The sequence below is a fragment of the Crocodylus porosus genome, unplaced genomic scaffold (assembly GCF_001723895.1).
Source record: "Crocodylus porosus isolate Cpor-Errol unplaced genomic scaffold, CroPor_comp1, whole genome shotgun sequence".
NCBI lineage: Eukaryota > Metazoa > Chordata > Crocodylia > Crocodylidae > Crocodylus > Crocodylus porosus.
Genome location: NW_017728947.1, coordinates 71,340,112 through 71,357,797, shown reverse-complemented (window position 1 = coordinate 71,357,797; position 17,686 = coordinate 71,340,112). Strand labels below are relative to the sequence as shown.

The 17,686-nt window shown below is 42.0% G+C and overlaps 1 protein-coding gene across 1 annotated transcript in view; it reads right to left on the bottom strand.

The window, feature by feature from the left end:
* Positions 1-12,000: 12,000 nt before the first annotated feature.
* PSMA6 (proteasome subunit alpha 6) overlaps positions 12,001-17,686 on the bottom strand; it is a 13,496-nt gene continuing 7,810 nt past the window's right edge. Inside the window, exons 6-7 of the mRNA XM_019552235.1 lie at positions 15,253-15,347; positions 12,001-12,207 (exon numbers count right to left, since the gene is read on the bottom strand). Coding sequence (XP_019407780.1) covers positions 12,150-12,207; positions 15,253-15,347 — 153 coding nt within the window. The 3' untranslated portion in view covers positions 12,001-12,149. The remainder of the gene's footprint in view (positions 12,208-15,252; positions 15,348-17,686) is intronic.

Here is a 17,686-nt window from a genome sequence, read left to right as displayed (position 1 = left end):
TGAACACCTTCAAGAGCAAATTGGATGCTTATCTTGCTCGGATCCTATGACCCTAGCTGACTTCCTGCTCTTCAGGTACAGAGCTGGACTCGATGATCTTCTGAGGTCCCTTCCAGCCCTAATGTCTATGAAATCTATGCCTTTTAAAAGTGCACCTGCAGCATTCTTTCATGCATGACAATGGGCAGTACCAGGTGCAAGGCCTAGGGGGAGTGTCTCACAGTGAGCTCTCATTTTTTGCATACAGAACATATTGTACTGTAATACAAAGCCTCTGCATTTCCTCAGGAGGCAGAGCTGAAATGAGGAAGGAAACTGCAAGGCTGGGATTTCCCAGACTAGCAGTCTTTGCACAAGGTACTTTTTAACTAGAAAGAAGCCTGGAAATATGGAAATCAGGAGTTTTTTTTTATTTTGTAACCCTCTTTTCTCATGCTGATAAAGTAACTTGACTCCAGTTCTGCACATGACAATTCTCCCATCGTAGACAAAACACTGGGCTCCTCATATCTGTGCCCTTTGTGCTCTCTGGCTTCCGCAAAACATTCAACAGGATGAATATTCAGATAACAAGTGCACACAAAGCGCCCTCCACAGGCATGTCTCCTTATTTCACTTCACTCTGGCTCCCTTATATTACAAGAATCGATGACAGGATTAGTTAGAACACACTGCTCTACCAGGGATACATATAACAAGATTTGACTCTGAACAGGTTCCATCTTGTGGTGTAGACATGACCTAGCCAGATTTTAGCAGCCTTCCCAAATCACACAACTGCCTTGGACAAACTCCACAATGTTTAAGCATCGACTCTAGAGGTGGTAATAAGTTAACCCAACTCCTAATGCACTTTGGTCAAAGCTGCTTCCATCTGCACTGCAAAATCAACTGTCTGCAAACCTAGTGAAGGTCCACCTATATCACAGGGTGGTGGTATTCTAACCAAGTCTTCCCAAATAAATACTGGGATGTGGGCTGGACCACACTTATTATGTAGCCTCACTGGAGGACAGAGTCAATATATCGATTGTGATCAAAAGAAACATGTGAAAGCTGCAAAGTTAAGGTCTTTCTAAATTGGTGTTATCAGACTGGCCCATTCTGAATAATTTAAAAACCACTTAGATTGCTAAGGGCCTGATGGCTATACAGAAGGCTTTGTGCACAGATGCTACTTCTTTTTTTATAACGACTGTAGTAGAGCTTGGTTTTCCAGTGCTCTAATTGCTCAGTGCTGCAGTGTGGGAATTTCCTGCAGGGAGGGACTTGCCATTTTAAACAGTGTAGCACTCAGAACATTAAGCAGTTTGCTGCTGCTTCCTTTGGGGGTGGGGAAGGTGAACTTGCTTTGAATCCTCTCTGCCCTTAGCATTTATGGGCGGGTCTAGATGAGCCTGCACATGCAGGGGCACACGTTGCCTGCAGCAGAAGTAGCAGCAGCACATATTTGTGCGCTGCTTTTTGCCCCAGGGCACACACCTGCACGTGCACTCTGACAAGTAGAGTTGCCAACCCTCCTGGACTGGCTGGGAGTCTACCAGAATCAGCATCGATTTCCTGGTGACTGTTGAAAGCAATTTGGGAGATTCATATTGTGAACGAGTTGAACAATGCAATTGGTAAGATTACATCATGTTGGGAAAACAAATCTCCTGGACTAGCTTCAGTCAGAGTTGGGAACCCTACTGACAAGTGGCAAATTGACCCAGGTAGGGAAGGTTGGTGTCAGCACCTGTGCTTGACCCAGCAGCCTTACCTAGGATCTGGAGGGCCTGCCCGGACAGCAGCATCACTGATCTGGCTGCACTGAACCTGGCCAGGCTGCATTTCTGGGGGTGCATGCTGCTGACCTCCCAGTATCAAATTTTGGTGCCATACTGCAAATCAGCACAGCAGCAAACAGATGCACATGTGCCATGTGAGGTTTGTGGCACCTCAAACAGCTCTGAGGCACTGCAAACTGCAGATGTGCACCTGTCTGGATGCAGCCTGTTTCTAAGTAATTAGGTTTCTTATGGTGATTTGACAGACTTCTGGTGCATCAATTCAGTGTTCTTCTAACATTTTTTTGCTGCCTTTAAACTGACACTTGAGCGTTCCCCTTGATTTATCATAGTTTTCACATAATAAAAGCAGAACATTGTTGACTCCTTTGCATCTTAAAGAAAAATCACATCTAGTACTAGGCTTAGTGCTTAATACAACATGGCTATAATCAAAACTGGCATATTAAGCAGTTTGTCAGCCTGCATGGACAGCAATACCAAAAAAGGTAACTTTAACTGACAGGTTTTTTGGGGAAATGGTTTTCACCATGGTACACACTGGAGCAAAAGTCCACTAACTAGGATCAACGCTGGCCTCCTGCAGCCTCCAGCATTGTAAGGACCATGTCAAATGGAGCTATCCTGAACAGGGTTTAGCAACAGTTCTAATAAGGGCAGTGGGAGTCTTATCATAGGCAACTGGTAGGGGAGCATGGGGGGGGGCACATCACCCCTGAGATTGGCCCCCAACTTGGCATCACTCAGGATGGGGAAGTGTTTTTGTTGCACAGGCTGGTGGCATATTGCGGGTGGGGGGGCACTAAGCCACAATGTGTTGGATGTGGTCCATAACATGATGTCCAGCACGCACACACTGATTAGAGGTGGGAAGGCTCTAGAGTAGCTGAACTTTCCACCTTGATGATGTCAGTGACCTACTTACATGTGGGGAGCCTGCGCAGTAGGTTGTGTGGTCCAGTCAAGTGCCACTGTGTGCTGCACCTGAGTGCTGAAAGCACAACAGTAGGGTGTCATGTGCACATCAGTATGATTGGTGAGAAGAACGACTGGCATATAGTGTGATTTTGGTGAGTATTTAAGTGATCCTGAGGTGATTCAGCATGAATGGAATATGGTGACTTGAGAGAATTTGAGGTTGAACAGTGCGCGAGCTTACTTGGTTGGTGATCATACCTGCATATCTGAGGCATATAAGCAGTGACTGTAGCAGTGAGACAGAGGGGCGACCTATTATTGGATTGGATTATAATTGCATATTTACCTGTAAAAGCGTTATTGGATTGGGACCTCGATCATCCATTGGATGGTAATTATCACCTTTCCCTCCCTCTTTGTCTGAGTGAGTACCCTCGGAGGGAAATGACGGAGGGCTCAGTGAGCCTGTGAAAGCCCTGGCGCTGCCATTAACTTCCCCTGGCAGGTCTGGTTATGGTGCATTGCAGTTAACCAGTCTATATAGTTAATGATTGATGTTATGTATGTTTCCTCCTGTTAATCTTGTTTTTTGTTGTGATCAAGAGTTTATAATAATATACTTTTGAACTTTATTGGAGCCTCTGTGTATTTATAGGGTATATGAGGGCGGGCTATAGCTCTATGTATATCCCTGACCTCAAACTCCACCCTTAACAAAGATAACACACGAAAGGCCCTGGCTGTCTGAGGAGGCCTAACAACCCTCTGCCCCTTAGATTTCTCATAGGTGGTCAGCATCCGGGACACCTGGCGCTGCCCACCTTTCAGTGACACAGAAGTATAGGAGTGGATATGGGGCTTTTGGCCCACCCCTGGGCCTGCCCACAAGTTGTACCCTGCCCCCCCACCAGCTCAGGAGGCACCAGTCACCCCTGAGTCTAATTTAGACTCCTGCTCTTACCCATGAAACTGCACACTCGTTTTAGCAACAGTGGAAATATTTTGCCAAAATAGCCAACCATAGATGTAGCTAAAACAGACTGAACAGTTTTTACTACAGCTATGTTTATTCACTGTTCTGAATCCTCTTCTGCAGTCAATTGAGACGGGCCAGCAAGAGCACTGTCAATACTTGCAGCACAGACTCCACTGCCATCTAGGGTATCCTAAGATGACCTCTGTTGTGAAATTAGGACATGGTTACTTTTCTTCCCAGACCTACAAATACAGGAGAGCAAAAGTGAAAGTACAGCTTTGCTTGCATAGTTATTGCAAATGTACAACCATGGTGGTTACGTGTGTGTGTGTGTGCGCGCGCGTGTGTGTGAGAGAGAGAGAGAGATTTAGACCTAGAATTAAGGCTTCTCCTCTGGACCTGCAGAAGGGAGTCCAGTAATGAAGGACTACAGTCTTACAGGAGTCTTATTCTGCATCTTCTCTCAACACAGCTGAGTTGTCACAGCAGCTGGAGCAGTCTGCTAAGGGTAGAAACCAGCAGCACATTTAGCTTAGTAAGGGGAAGCAGGGAGCTGTTACAATTTTTTCTGTATCTGTTTCTGGACAGTGATGCCCTTCCACAGACTGACATCTAACAGTCAAATCTAGTTTTTAGCCAATTGCTTTTACATAAAGTATAACAACTCCATGAATAAATTGCACAATGTGCATCTTTCTCTACAGGGAGGAACCAAAAGAAACCTCACTGAACAATTTACTTGAAGCACAAAGCCTGACAGATTGTACTTTTCTTGAACAGTGCTACCCTGTACCAGTAAAAATAGCATGAGGAAAATCTGGGGAAAGCCTTTATCTCAAACTGTTTGAAATTCATCCCATGAATTATGAGAGAGGTTAAGCAGTGGAAGAGGCGTACTAGAGAGGTTGTGGAATCTCCTATCCTTTGAAACTTTTAAGAGTATGTTAAACAAATGCTTGTCTGGAATGGTTGAAACAAAGATAATCCTGCCTTGAGCAGCAGGTTGGATTAGATGACCTCACTTCAAGCTCTACTTTTCTATGATTCAGTCAGCCCTGAGATAAAGTAATAAACCCATGTTCATATTCCACTGTTTTAGAACATTTTAGTGAAATTTGGAATTGCAAATCCTGTTGTGACTTGTAAGACAGCATGTATGCATCCTTACAAGTTCATACTTGTGATAATACAGAAGGGTTTTCACCCATTGTGATTACAGGTGCTCTTAGCAGCCAGCTTTATATGCAATTGCATGTGAAACCTGTTTGAAGACTGGCTCTAACAGCAATTGCAGTATCATGTAAAGATTCTTTTACACTGTGGTAGCAAAGCCTGCAGTCTTTTCAGGCCACAGACCTTTTAAACACATTACTCCTGCTTTCATAAACACTACTTTTTGCCCTCAATTCCTGAATTGCCAGAAAGGGAAGAGGATAATGTTTAAGCTTTTTTATTTTTCTTAATGTTTCCCTATCATTCATTTCTTTAAACAGTTGTAAAAATCTTTCTAGTCATTGCTCCTGTTGAGATATTCCTGTATCTGTAATAATTTTTATGACCTAATTTCCAGACCTTTTCCATGTTATTTTTGAGATCAGAACCCCATATTCTTGGTGAGGGCATAGCTGTAATCTATAATGTTTGTTATTTTCTGGTGTTCACTTTATGGAAGATAATTGAACTACCTTCACAGATGTTCAAATTGATTTCCTGAGTGGGAGTGAGAAAGTTGTAGGTGCCACTGAAGACAATTCATAGTAAAAATAAGTCACCTTCTGTGATAACGTTCTCACCCAGAGGATAGAGCTATTTTTAAATGTTTACAGTTAAGAGCTATGCACTATATTTAGTTTAAATGTTCATTTGTAACACGCATTCTGTAGCAAGAAACCTTTTTGCCTGCCCTCCCCCATGTGAACCTCCTCTATATGGCAAAAGCCCCTTTTGCAGTATTTGCCCCCTTTTGGGGATGCTTTCTTTTCTACCTTTTCTTCCTTCCTCTCTTTCTTTTATTATATTACTATTATATAAGGTGTCCTTTCAGTGAAAATAGAGCTTGTAGATGCTTTTACAAATGTACTTTAAGTTTAAAAGTAAGTTGTACCATGTAACGATGTTAGCAAGGGCAGGGATCTCTGTATAGAGCTGGTCCCTGAATGAATCATGGTTGACTGTGTAACATAATAGCTAGTCCTGATAAACAAGTTAATGAGCAGCAATTAACACCTACAAAACTACACACCAAGAAGAGGAAAGAATCAATACAGAGCCAGGAACTCCCTGAAACTTCACTGGTAAAGGTACAGAAGCTCCGGTTTGAACTAATCAATGATGGAAACAGACCCTTGGGGCTGAAATACTTCTGATCAACCACTTCCAGAGCTCTATTCATCATGGCAGTGAATCAATCAAAATTTATCAACAGACTCCCAAGACTGCATGTACCTGCAAAAAGACCAGCTGGCAACCCCCTTCTGAAGCAACATCACACTGAAGGAAGCCTTGACTGGCCATCGACAGTGGACTCCAGCACTTGGGGATACATATATCTTAACACTGGTGCTTAGTGTTCATAGCTAGCTACTGTGAGTGTGTGTGGACGTGAATGTGTGTGTTTGAAGGGATCAGCACCAAAGTTTATGGTCTGACTTTTGCATCTGTCCAATAAACTAGAATTTTATGATAATCCTGGGAGTTGGTCCTTTGTGGCCAACAATTCAACCACTTCTGCAGGAGATGAGAAGAATCATAGGATAATAGTCATGAAACCATGCAAGAGCTCACTATACACATTGCAACTCACATCATATACCATGGGGCAAGGCAATCAAGGACAGCAGACACAGATGTGAATTTTATATTTGTTCTAAATATTAGGAGTCAAGTACTGTACTAGCAAAATCTGTAAAACTTCAGTGTCATCATCAGCAGGATTCCACAAGGGGCAGGTTAGGTCAGAATGTACTGTCTATTTCACCTGCATAAATGTAAGTATTTTTTCCAAGCTTCTTGAATTGCCCTTTACAGAAGTTAATGGTTAGTTCTGTACTTGAAAGATCAGTTTTTTCTTCTTTCCCATTCAATCCTTCATAAATAGGAATGAGTAAGATCACACAAAAATCCACACACCTTTTGAAGTTCACTGAAGATGGGCAAATCCAGTAGAGAAGGTGGTTCTGATTCACATCTGCCAACTGTTGCCACCAGCTTTTTTTCCTCCAAAAATACACCTTAGAAATAGGTAAGCACCTTTGTGCCCCACAACTCCTTAATATGAAACTAAGCACACAAGGACTGAATGCAAATTTATCAAGGTGGGGTAAAGTTGCAACTAGGTGAAATTGACTGGAAAGTAACCTTTTTGCATCTACTCTATGGAGGGCATATCAGCTTGTAGTCACAGCTGGAGATGGTCATTCCATAAATCCTGGTGTCAGCCAATGTATGCATTATGTAACCCCTGAACTTTCATATTTGCCTAATCCATTATTTTCCCTTTCCTAACAACAGCTGGGAAAACATTAAAGCCAAAACAAAAATACATCAACTTTTCCAGAACATTGAATCCTGCCACATGTTCACTTGGCAGGATTTTGATTTCCATTATATGCTGGAGTTATTGTTTGGCAGCCATGCTTAATAATTGTATTTGGAACGTTTAGAATAAGGGTAGCCAACCCACAGCACATGTGCCATGGCATAGGCCATCTGTGATTGTGGCACAGCAAATCAGGGAGCAAACAGGGAACAGATAGGGCAAAGAGCAGAAAGATTAACCAGAGAACACAGGGCAGAGAACAAAAAACAAAGCAAGAAGATGGGTAGGGGAAGGGGACTGAAGTGGCATTTAGGAAGGATGCAGGACTTACCTTGTGACATGCTTGCCAGAAAGGTTGGCCTCCACTGTGTACTTTTACTACTTTAATATTTTTACTAATGATAGTGGCAAAAAGTAGGCTTGTATCAAAGAGAAATACTGTTATGAATAGCAGTAATGAGAATAGAAAAACTGGTTCCTAAGTATTTTTAATAGTGATTGAAAAAGTATTTTCTGAATCTACAGACATTTGCTAAATTTGATTTTAATCTAAATTTGGTAATTTGATTTTAATTTAAGCCAGGAGTATCAAACTCATCTGGCCCTGTGACACCAAATAAGCAGTGAGGGGCCAGTTCCAGACCAGCTGGAGTGGGCACTATGCACAATGTGTCCCAGACTAGCTTGGGGGCCAGAGGTGAGGGGGCACGGGGTGTGGAACAGATGTCAGAACAGCTAGAACAGGCCAGGCCAGCATGTGTGGGTCAGCCCAGACCCAGGGGCCACACTGGGGTCCAGATGACAGGGCTCTATAGAAGCTGTATTGTTAATACCACTAATCTAAAATAATCCACAAATGTAAAAATGTTTAGTTCTTTCTTTACCAACCTAGCCCCATATGACTGTTTAAAAAATTTCTTCAGATGTTGTTGTATAGATTTTGCTTTTGCTCTTTCATGCCAGAGTGACCAGGATTCATATTTCCAAGAGTTCTTGAACTACAGGATGTCTTGCATTGTTTTACATGTTTGGACGACAGCAGACATCCAGTACAAACAAATCTGTACTAGCAGAATTAGCTGGAACAGATTGTGGCTTTTAAGAACATCCTGTCTCGAAAATGATGATTGATTACAAAGTGAAAACTAACTCCCCTAAAAGCCCTCCACATGACCAGGAGTAAATAATCTTAGAAGAAAACATGCACATTCCCAAATGTGATAAGCTTCACTAAATTTGAGACTATTAGATTTATTAGCTAGTGACCTCTTGTTCTAAACTCAAAAGCTGCTCTTTTGTCAAGGAAAGAGAAAACTCTAACCTTTTCTTATCCAGTTGTCAGTAAGTTACGCAATTTAGTAGTTTACGCTTACACAATGTGCAAGGTACCCTTCCATGTTGAAAGCAAGCCTTAAGTATTTTAAGAAAGTATTTATCTATTTTAATCAAAATGTATTACATATCAGTAATTCCCATTGTGTACATTACAGACTACAGATTCTGACCCCCCCAAAAACATTTACCTTCAAACTTTTTTGGTTAACAAAAAAATGCTAAATGAATAAGGAGAAAGGTGAATGGAAAGACATTATGATGCTATTAACAACACAGTGCATGTAAGCATGAATCCATTTAGTTTTGCCTTGTATCAATAGATGCTTTTCACAGAAAATGTGATGGTAGCTAAATAGTGGCTTAGCCTGGCCTATTAAAAACTGGTTGCTTTACATTTAAATAAATCTAAATCCTACCAATTTAATTACTGCTCATTACTACTTAGCTTTCTGTCTTGTGTTTCCATCCTGAAAACAAAAGGAAGTGATCAGTGTTTCTCATGATCAAACACTGGATTTAGTTACTTTTCAGTTTCAATTTGTTTTAACCTAATAATCAGACAAAGTCAAGTATGCTACTGGTATTTAATGGAATAATTAATATTGGGAACAATTCCTTCCCGGCCAGAGGTCAGAACTGTGGAAATACTAAATCCAAAATGAGGTGTCCCCCCCATTCAACATTAAAAACACCATCTTAGATTTGAGTATCAGCTGAGGCAGGTGCTGCTGCTGCAGCCCCAGCCAGGGTGAGTGCGTACTGTGCAGGGGAGGTCAAATGAGGTTGACCGTCCAATTGGGGGGGTGGGGGAAGGAGCATGGATGAAGCTGTACTGCATGGGGTGGGAGTGCAGGGGAGGCCACTCAGCAGTAGAACAGCTGCTCTGGTTCTGGCTGGAGCTGCTGCTTGGCTGGGCTAGAGCCATTGTATGCTCCATACTCCAGAGTCAGAACTGCCACAATAAGCAGCAGGGCGGGGCAGACTACCCCTCCCCCAACCACTGCTTGCTACCTCACTTCTGCTTTTCCCACCAAAGTACTGCAGAAGATGAATTTCAGATGACCCCCAATAATTAGATTCTATACACATAAAATTATCATAAATGTATAATTTTCCATGTACAGAACCTAATTATTAGGGGTGGGGAGACATTTTACATTTAAATTCAGTTTTCTTGGATTCATGGAAGTATGGTATGTTTGGGTGCTGGGATGCAAGTTATAAATGTTGTGAGAACAGCTGTGGCTGTTGAGACAGACAAGCTTTTGACAGACTACACAAGCACAAAATGGCTTTTAGCATTCAGGCTTCAAGATGTACAAAGGGATTTACGACTAAATACAGTGAATGAACTCATCCAAGGCAGAATAAACAGGTGTTTCTTCTGTGTTAATTACTGAAGTTCTTAAAAAGAGTGTGTGGGTATGTGCGTATATAAATAAAGGTTACACACAAATAGAATCTCAACCTGCAAAAACAATACATCAATTGATAATGACTTGCAAAGCAACGTTAATAATATCTGGCTGTTAGGTACAGCCAGAGTTTTCTACAACCTGTATTACTGAAGCGGTGAAGTTTTCAACAGAATTTTGGCAAAACTGTACTTCAGAAATCAGGCTTTAGAAAAAAATTCCTAGCTCTAGATGGAAAGCACAAAACAAAACTAAACAGAGTAAAACAATTAATTTAATCTTTTTGAACTCAAGCCTGAAAGAAGTGGGACGCATCTCAATGAAGGTGTTCCTCGAAACCTACTGATCAATTGTGTTAACAGATATTTCACTCCTGATTGTTCTAGCTTATGTCCAACTGATGTGCTTTTGTCTTGCAGTCCTGCATTGTTGTCATGTCCTCCCACATACATGTCTGGCAAATCTCTTGTCATAATCCAAAAAATGAGAACTCCAATAAGCAGAATCTGCTTCATCTTTACTCATACAGTGGCTGGCACAATTAAGACATGAACCCTAACTGGGAATTTGAGGCTACTGCAGGTTAAGTATAAAGAACTCTAGTGAGTTGAAGCCTCAAATATTGAAGTGTTTTTCTTCAACTTCAAGCCTCAGCTCCTTGAGTCAAGTTATTTCAGGAGAACTTTGCATTCAGATTTTTAAAAGGATGTTTCTAGCCCTCACTGTTGAAGATACAAACTTGAGAACACAGTCTCCGGAGGGCTGAAACACAAAAAGGCAAATAGTATGGTTCCTGTCAACTTACAATTTAGCTCCCAGTAACCAAGGAAGTTTCATCCTCACCTTAATCCACCTGAAATCTTAAGATCCTGCTGCCCTTTCAACTTGCTTCTCTAAAGGAAACATAAGGGGAGAGGAGAATCTCTTCCCAATAACTATCTTTACCTAGAACAGAGGTAGGCAACGTTTTTGGCCAGAGTGCCCAAAACACCTGCAACCTCGACTTGTAAGATGTTGGTGTGCCAGAGGCAAATGGCATGGGAACTGCGAGGGGTCCGATCCTTCTTGTGGCAGCGGAGACCTGGCCCCTTCCCCACCCTCCACCCAGAAGCATGCATGCCAAGCAAAATGCCTTTGTGACACACTCTGGCACTCATGCCAGGGGTTGCCTGTCCCTGACCCAGAACTTTGCCTGTCTCCAGCTGCTGCGCTCAGGCCATCTGCATTGCACAAACCCAAAGCTTCAAACCAAGAAGCAGAAACAGGGGCTGTAGAAAACAATGTAAAGTTAAAGTTAAGGTTTATAAAATGCGCTTCTTTCCATTAAAAATCTTGACTGTTAACTTTAAAACTGGTTTGGACAAGAGCTATCATTTATCAGATTCAACACCTGTAATCTTGGAAAGGGTGGCCTGATGGTTACAGAAAGATTTATGTGTTTTGCCCAGCTCCGTCAGTGCAGATGTCAAATTGGTACAACATGGGAACAGCCCAGCCAAGATGTGCTGCTGCTCATCCACACACTCCAAAACAGGAAATACAGTAGTGAGACTGGTCAGAAACATCTCTGCAGCTACTTTTGAGATCTGTCTCTGGTGCGCACAAGAGTATTTGCTGGGAATGACCAACCTTCCCATTGTACTTCTATGTGCTGACCTTGCACATGAAAGCAGATGGGCAGGGCAGGCTGCTGAGACAGTGTGGATACACCCCGTATAATCCATAGCAAAATATGGATAAACATCTTGCCTTGTGGCAGTGTTGGAGGGATCGTGAGCAAAATTAGTATTCTACTTTACATTTCTGTAAGACATATACATAGAACCAAAGGAAATGTTCTGAGTAACAGTCAAAGAATTTAGTCATGCCAAAGAGAATGAATCAGTCACAAGAGTTCTCTCAGAAACTCGATTAGACAAAAAAGGTAAATGGCAATTACAAAAATATTTAAAGTTTTTCCAAACTATATTCAAAGTATTGAAGAAATCATGGTTTGTTTTAAATGCAGTATACTAAAAGCAGACACCAAAGTTCTCAAAAACCTCTGTTTTATTTGTACAGAGTAAAATACACTGGATAGCAAGCATGCCATTTTCAACCCACAATCTAGAGCCATTAATGAATGTATTATTTTTACCAAAGAGCTTGGCCTGAAGCAGTCACTAGGACTGGGGACCTAGTTAGTCTCTCTCTGCTAGAGCTACGAGGTGTGTATCAATCTCTGCTTCTGTGAGGATCCTAGACAGGATTAAAAAAAAAAAAAAAAAATCATGAGTTTTGGTTATTCATCCATATTCTCCCATCTAACACTCCCACAAACAAGGATCAGTGGCACAGCTGTATCTTTAAACCCTGGTAAGGATAACTGGTAGGACAATGAGTCAGCATGATGATGCCCTCTGGAAAACAGTGGAAAAACCAGAAGCCCCACAGAGAAGAGGGAGCAGTGGAAAAAAGGAAAACATGTTTTCTCATGAGTAATCTACTTGCGAACTGGCAGTGTCTGAGAAGACACAAGATGTTTGCCCCAAAAGACTTGCCAACTTTGTGGCCTTCATTGTTGAAAAGAGAGAGTAGCAAGGAAGTACCCGTACACAGATGTTTCCCCATATGGCCAGGGTCATCAAGAATAAGGGTCAGGAGAAAACTCACTACTAAGCCTTTGTAGGCTTTCCTTTTTAGCCGCAGGAGGTCCACTAGGTGCCTGGATACAGGACAAGAGTAATATAGGGCATCTATACACGAGTAGTGAGGCTGCTCCAACATGCTGTAATGACTCAATTAATCAAGTCTGCATTCCGGCAGACTTAAGCACCTCACGTATCAGCATCCCCATGCTGAAAAAGGACAATGGGGACACTTTAACTAAAGCTTGTTCGATGAATTTCAGTTAAAGTGCCCTTGCCATCATTTTTCAGCATGGGGATACTGATACACAAGATGAATGGGCACTTTAATGAGAGCAGCTGAGACCCCACGCCCACAGTCCCAGAGCCACTCTGATTAAAGCACACCTCTCCCCTCCCAGCTCACGTGTATAAAGACAAGGGGTAAAGGTGCATCCCCCTGCCCCAAGCTCCTACTACCCTCCACTGCTCCAGCTGCAATGGCAGCCTCAGTCTCCAGATTCCCACTCCTTCCTCCAACTGCTGCTTCCTACCTCAGTCCCAGGGGGGTTGGGCAGTGCAGTGCAGCATGGAGAGCTGGTGGGGAGCTTGGGCTACATAAGGTGGAGAAAGAATCAGGGCTGGCGAAGAGAGGAAGGGACACAGAAGGCAAAAAAACTTGACAGTTTTCACAATGGTGCAGGCTCCTCCCTATATGGAGGAAGACAAATTAAGGATATACTGCTGGGAGCTAACTGAACCAGAGTAAGGCTGCCTGGGATAAGCCAGGCCTACCTAAACATTTAGGTAGAGACATATGGGCTTGTGGACATTTTGCAGTAAAATGTCCTTCTCTTTCACATGTTTTATTCCCGCTGTTAAGATTAAAAAATATTCTGGTTTTGAAAAGGCTGTTTCGGTCACTGCAGTCACTCCTACTCTTAAGTCCCAAGCGGAAGGCATGGAGGAACCAAATCCATATGATTAGTATACAGGGAGCTGCATCTCAGCCAAAGAACCAAGAACTGCAGAATCCTACACAAGATCAGGGAAGGAAGAGACCCAAGGCCTTGGCAGCAGAGTCAAAGGCACTGACAGCCCTTAACTCTTCAAGCAATTTGAAACTTGTTTGTTTAAACAATTTTAACTGTATTTTTACTACATGCACCATTAACATATTAACTACATGCTAGAGAAGTCACAATCTACAGACTCTTCAAGAAGAGTAAAAGATCATTTATACAAGGACTTATTTTTTAGAAATTAGTAACATGTCTTAATAAACAGTATTTTTCAACTCTACTTACCACCTAATATAGACACAGTTCACCACTAAAAAACACTCTTAAGAGTACATTAGTACCATGATCAATATCAGTGGGGAGGACTACAGGTCATGGGTAGATTTGTTTTTTGTTTTTTTTAAATGTACTAAATCTGTCTGTACTATGCACCAATAGATTTCAGATCACCACATAAAGCTTCTTGTTTTTAGTTTAAGGAATAAAAAAAACCCACAAGACTTTCCGAGCATAGACCCGGCCTCAAATCAGAGCCATCACAAATTTAAAAAAAAAGCAAGATATTTGCTAAGGGAAAAAGGAAGTCAAATTCTACTCCACCCTAAACTTAGGAAGTGACAAATGGGCTTACTTATGGAGGTGCACTGATAGATCGGTCCATATCATATTGGCATTGCTAAAAGGAAAACTGACGTTATTGGCAATGAGCTTTTTTTTGGGCTGATGTGGTCAATAATGTTGCTGATAAGTGCCACGTACATGTGTGCAGCCGCAGCATGCATGCAACCAGCCTGGCAGCTTGGAGAGCAGCTTCTGGCTGGTAAGTCTGTTGGGGAAGAAGTGGTGCGAGGAAGGAAGGGGCAATGGAGGTCCCCCACAGTGAGGGAGGAAGAGAGCTGGGGCAGAGGCAGGTGTTGCCCAGCTGGAGCGGGTGCAGTACGGATCCACAAGCAGATTGTCCGGAGGTGCAGGGAGGTGTGGCTCCTGATGCTGTGTGCACCCCCATAGGAGGCATGGGGGGGGGAATATGTCGCCCCGCCCCGCAGATCTGTGCATGGGGCAAAGGTGGGCTGAGACCAGGGGTGGTGCCAGGCTCTTCCTGGCAGGCGGGAGGGCGCAGGGCTGGGCTGTTCTGAGGGGCTACAACAAATTTTGGGGTGGCTATAGCCCACCCTGCAGCCCCCTTCCCAGGGCTTTCATGTTTCCTGAGCACTGCCTTGGGCCAACCCCCACACTTAGAAGAGCCCAGCACTGCCCTCAACTCCAGCCTGCAGTGGCATCCAGCCCTCACCCTGAGCACAGAGCCAGAGGACCTACCCCAGCCTCCTTTCTCCCTCACTGTGGGGGACCTCAATCTACCTTCCCCCTCTTTCCTCCATAACAGACTTACCAGCCAGATGCTGCTCGCCAAGCTGCCAGGCTGCATATCAGTAATCGGATCAGTATCGGCTGGTATGGCTCATTAATAATCAGCCATCAGTATCGGCCCAAAAATTCTTTATCGGTGCACCCCTACTTACTTATTTACATTTCCATCCTCTTTTTTTTGTTGTTGTTGTTTTAAAGTCTACTTCTATAAAGGGGACAAAGTTAAAATTAGCCATTAGTGCAACTAGAAGAGCAGATGTTAATTTAATAAAGTTGTTTGGACTTACCTGAATTTGGGGTTTTCAACTGTAACAACACCAACTTCTATTTCTGAAGGTTTGAAATCAATGGACAACACAGTAGACAGGCAGGTTATTGCTGTCTAAATGTAAGGTAGGAAAAGAAAATTGTTTAACCACTTGCTTTTCCAAGTTGAAATTAATATTTTCACATCTAGCTTCTTAAATTCAAGTTAACTCCATCCTCTCTCTAAAACTTGCAGAAAATATTTCCTACCATCTACTGTTCATGTTATGAAATTCAGTCTCTCCACCTCCCTTGAAAGCATGATTTACAAGAACACCGTAACAAGTGCATCTTGCATTCTCTCATCAAGAAACCCCCAAAGTGTGTGAGTGGGTTTTAAAATAAACAACGAATCTTACCTGGGACAATTTTAAAAGATGTATTTAATCATGACTATTACCTTATCTTCAGTTTTTACTATTCAAGGTGCTTTTTAAATTGTTCTTTTACAAACTTACATTCTCTTGCATAACCTTGCTGTAAGGCCATACATCTTAATGGTATACATCCATACTGATGAATGGGAAGGAATGAACTAACTGGCCAAGTTCTTCAGATGTTGCTGATATTTAACTGTATTACTAGTGGTATGTTAGAGCACCCAGAACCCTCAATGAACATTTTATTTAAATTAAATGTATAAGAATGCTTATTTTTGTGGTATGACAATAATTGAGAACAAAAGTGATTAATAGAGAGCAAGGCCTTTAGTGCAGAGTCAGAAGAAAGAAATCATGAATATTTTATTCAAAACATACCTACTGCACTATCATTTAAAGCCTTGCAAGACTAGCACAATTTTGATAATAGTTTTCATAGATCCCTAAACACAAAATTAATACTTCCATTAACTAACTGGAATTGGAACTTGTTTAATTTAAGTGTTTGCTTCTAAAACACTGCAGTGCTATACATTAGAAATAAAGTATGAGAAAAAACACACTGCTTTGACTAGGAAGTTGAGAGAAAACAGTATATTGTCAATAAACAATAGCAAGAGACTACAAAAGCCTCAGGCTCCTTTTTACTGAGTTAAATGCCAAGTTCTTTAGATTGTTTTGAAAATTCAAACTTTTGGTTTGCTCTATTTTTGTCTGTAGTTGAAAGCACGAAACTAAGCACTGGCAGTTTCTGAGGGGTACTTCGGAGTCTAATGAGGTTGAGAACCACTGTGCTAAACAAAGCATTTAAAAAAAAAAAAGAGAAAAAGAAAAAGACTTGAGAAAAACCCAAACAATAGCGTAGCTAAGAACTCTCAATATATAACATACATTTTTGTATGATATCTTGTTTAACTGAAAAATGGAGTCAATTTTATGTTTCAGTTACTACCGCTTATTGCAATTGATTAGCTTGGTGCATCACAAAAAATAAAACTTTTTTTTTTTACTTCATAGAAGAACAAGCAGAAACTAAACTATTACAACTAAACTGTCTCTAAATGAAAAGGAAAAATTATGAAGTGCAAAAAAGTGTTGCCTTATTGTATATATAAGTACACTATTTTTTAATAGTGAGCCTTAAACACTTCTGTAGCAGCCATGCTGACATCTAGTGCTTTCTTTACCACACATACAGTGATCCTTGTGCATCTTAAAGTGTATTTTTAAACATAAGGCTGTTGTAAAGAGGTTATAAAATCATACTAGTTTCCACAGAGTCAGTCAATACTCAGTTACCACATGCCAGAGTGCTGGAATTGCTGTGACTTGATTCATGCTTCATCCAGCAGAACAGCAAAGTAAATAATGCCAAGGTACTTGAGATGACAATGGCAATGTAGCTAGCACCAACTTAGGACATACTATTGTCCACAGCTTATTTTTATGACATGTATTTTTACTTGAGATGACGTTTATAAGCAACTGAAAAATCCCAAACCCCAGATTGAGCTCCCTCCCCACCCTCCTTCCCTTCCCATTCTGATGACAGCACAGGAGCTTGGGGGTGGGGAAGGGAGAGGTGCTGGGGGAGAGCAGCTGCAGACAGTCCAAATTGGAGCTCAATCTACCAACCCCCAGACCAAACAGTGAATGACTGTTGGGTCAGGGTGAAACACTAACTCATCGCACTTCCTGCAAAGCACCATGAGTTGTAGTGGGGACCTGCACATCTGTCAGTGCCCTCTGTTACAACTGCATGAGCCTGCAGAAGTATAAGCAAGCTAAATCAACCTAATTTAGCCCTAGGTAAAGCAGAGTTAAAACTGGAGTAGCTCTGAAAACTGTATTTCTATTGCTGCAGAATCAGGCAGGCATAACAGCTGCATCATAACAGCTTATATTTCATAGATTTCATAGACATCAGGGCTGGAAGGGACCTCAGGAGAACATCGAGTCCAGCCCCCTGCCCAAAGGGCAGGAAGTCAGCTGGGGTCATAGGATCCCAGCAAGATAAGCATCCAATTTACTCTTG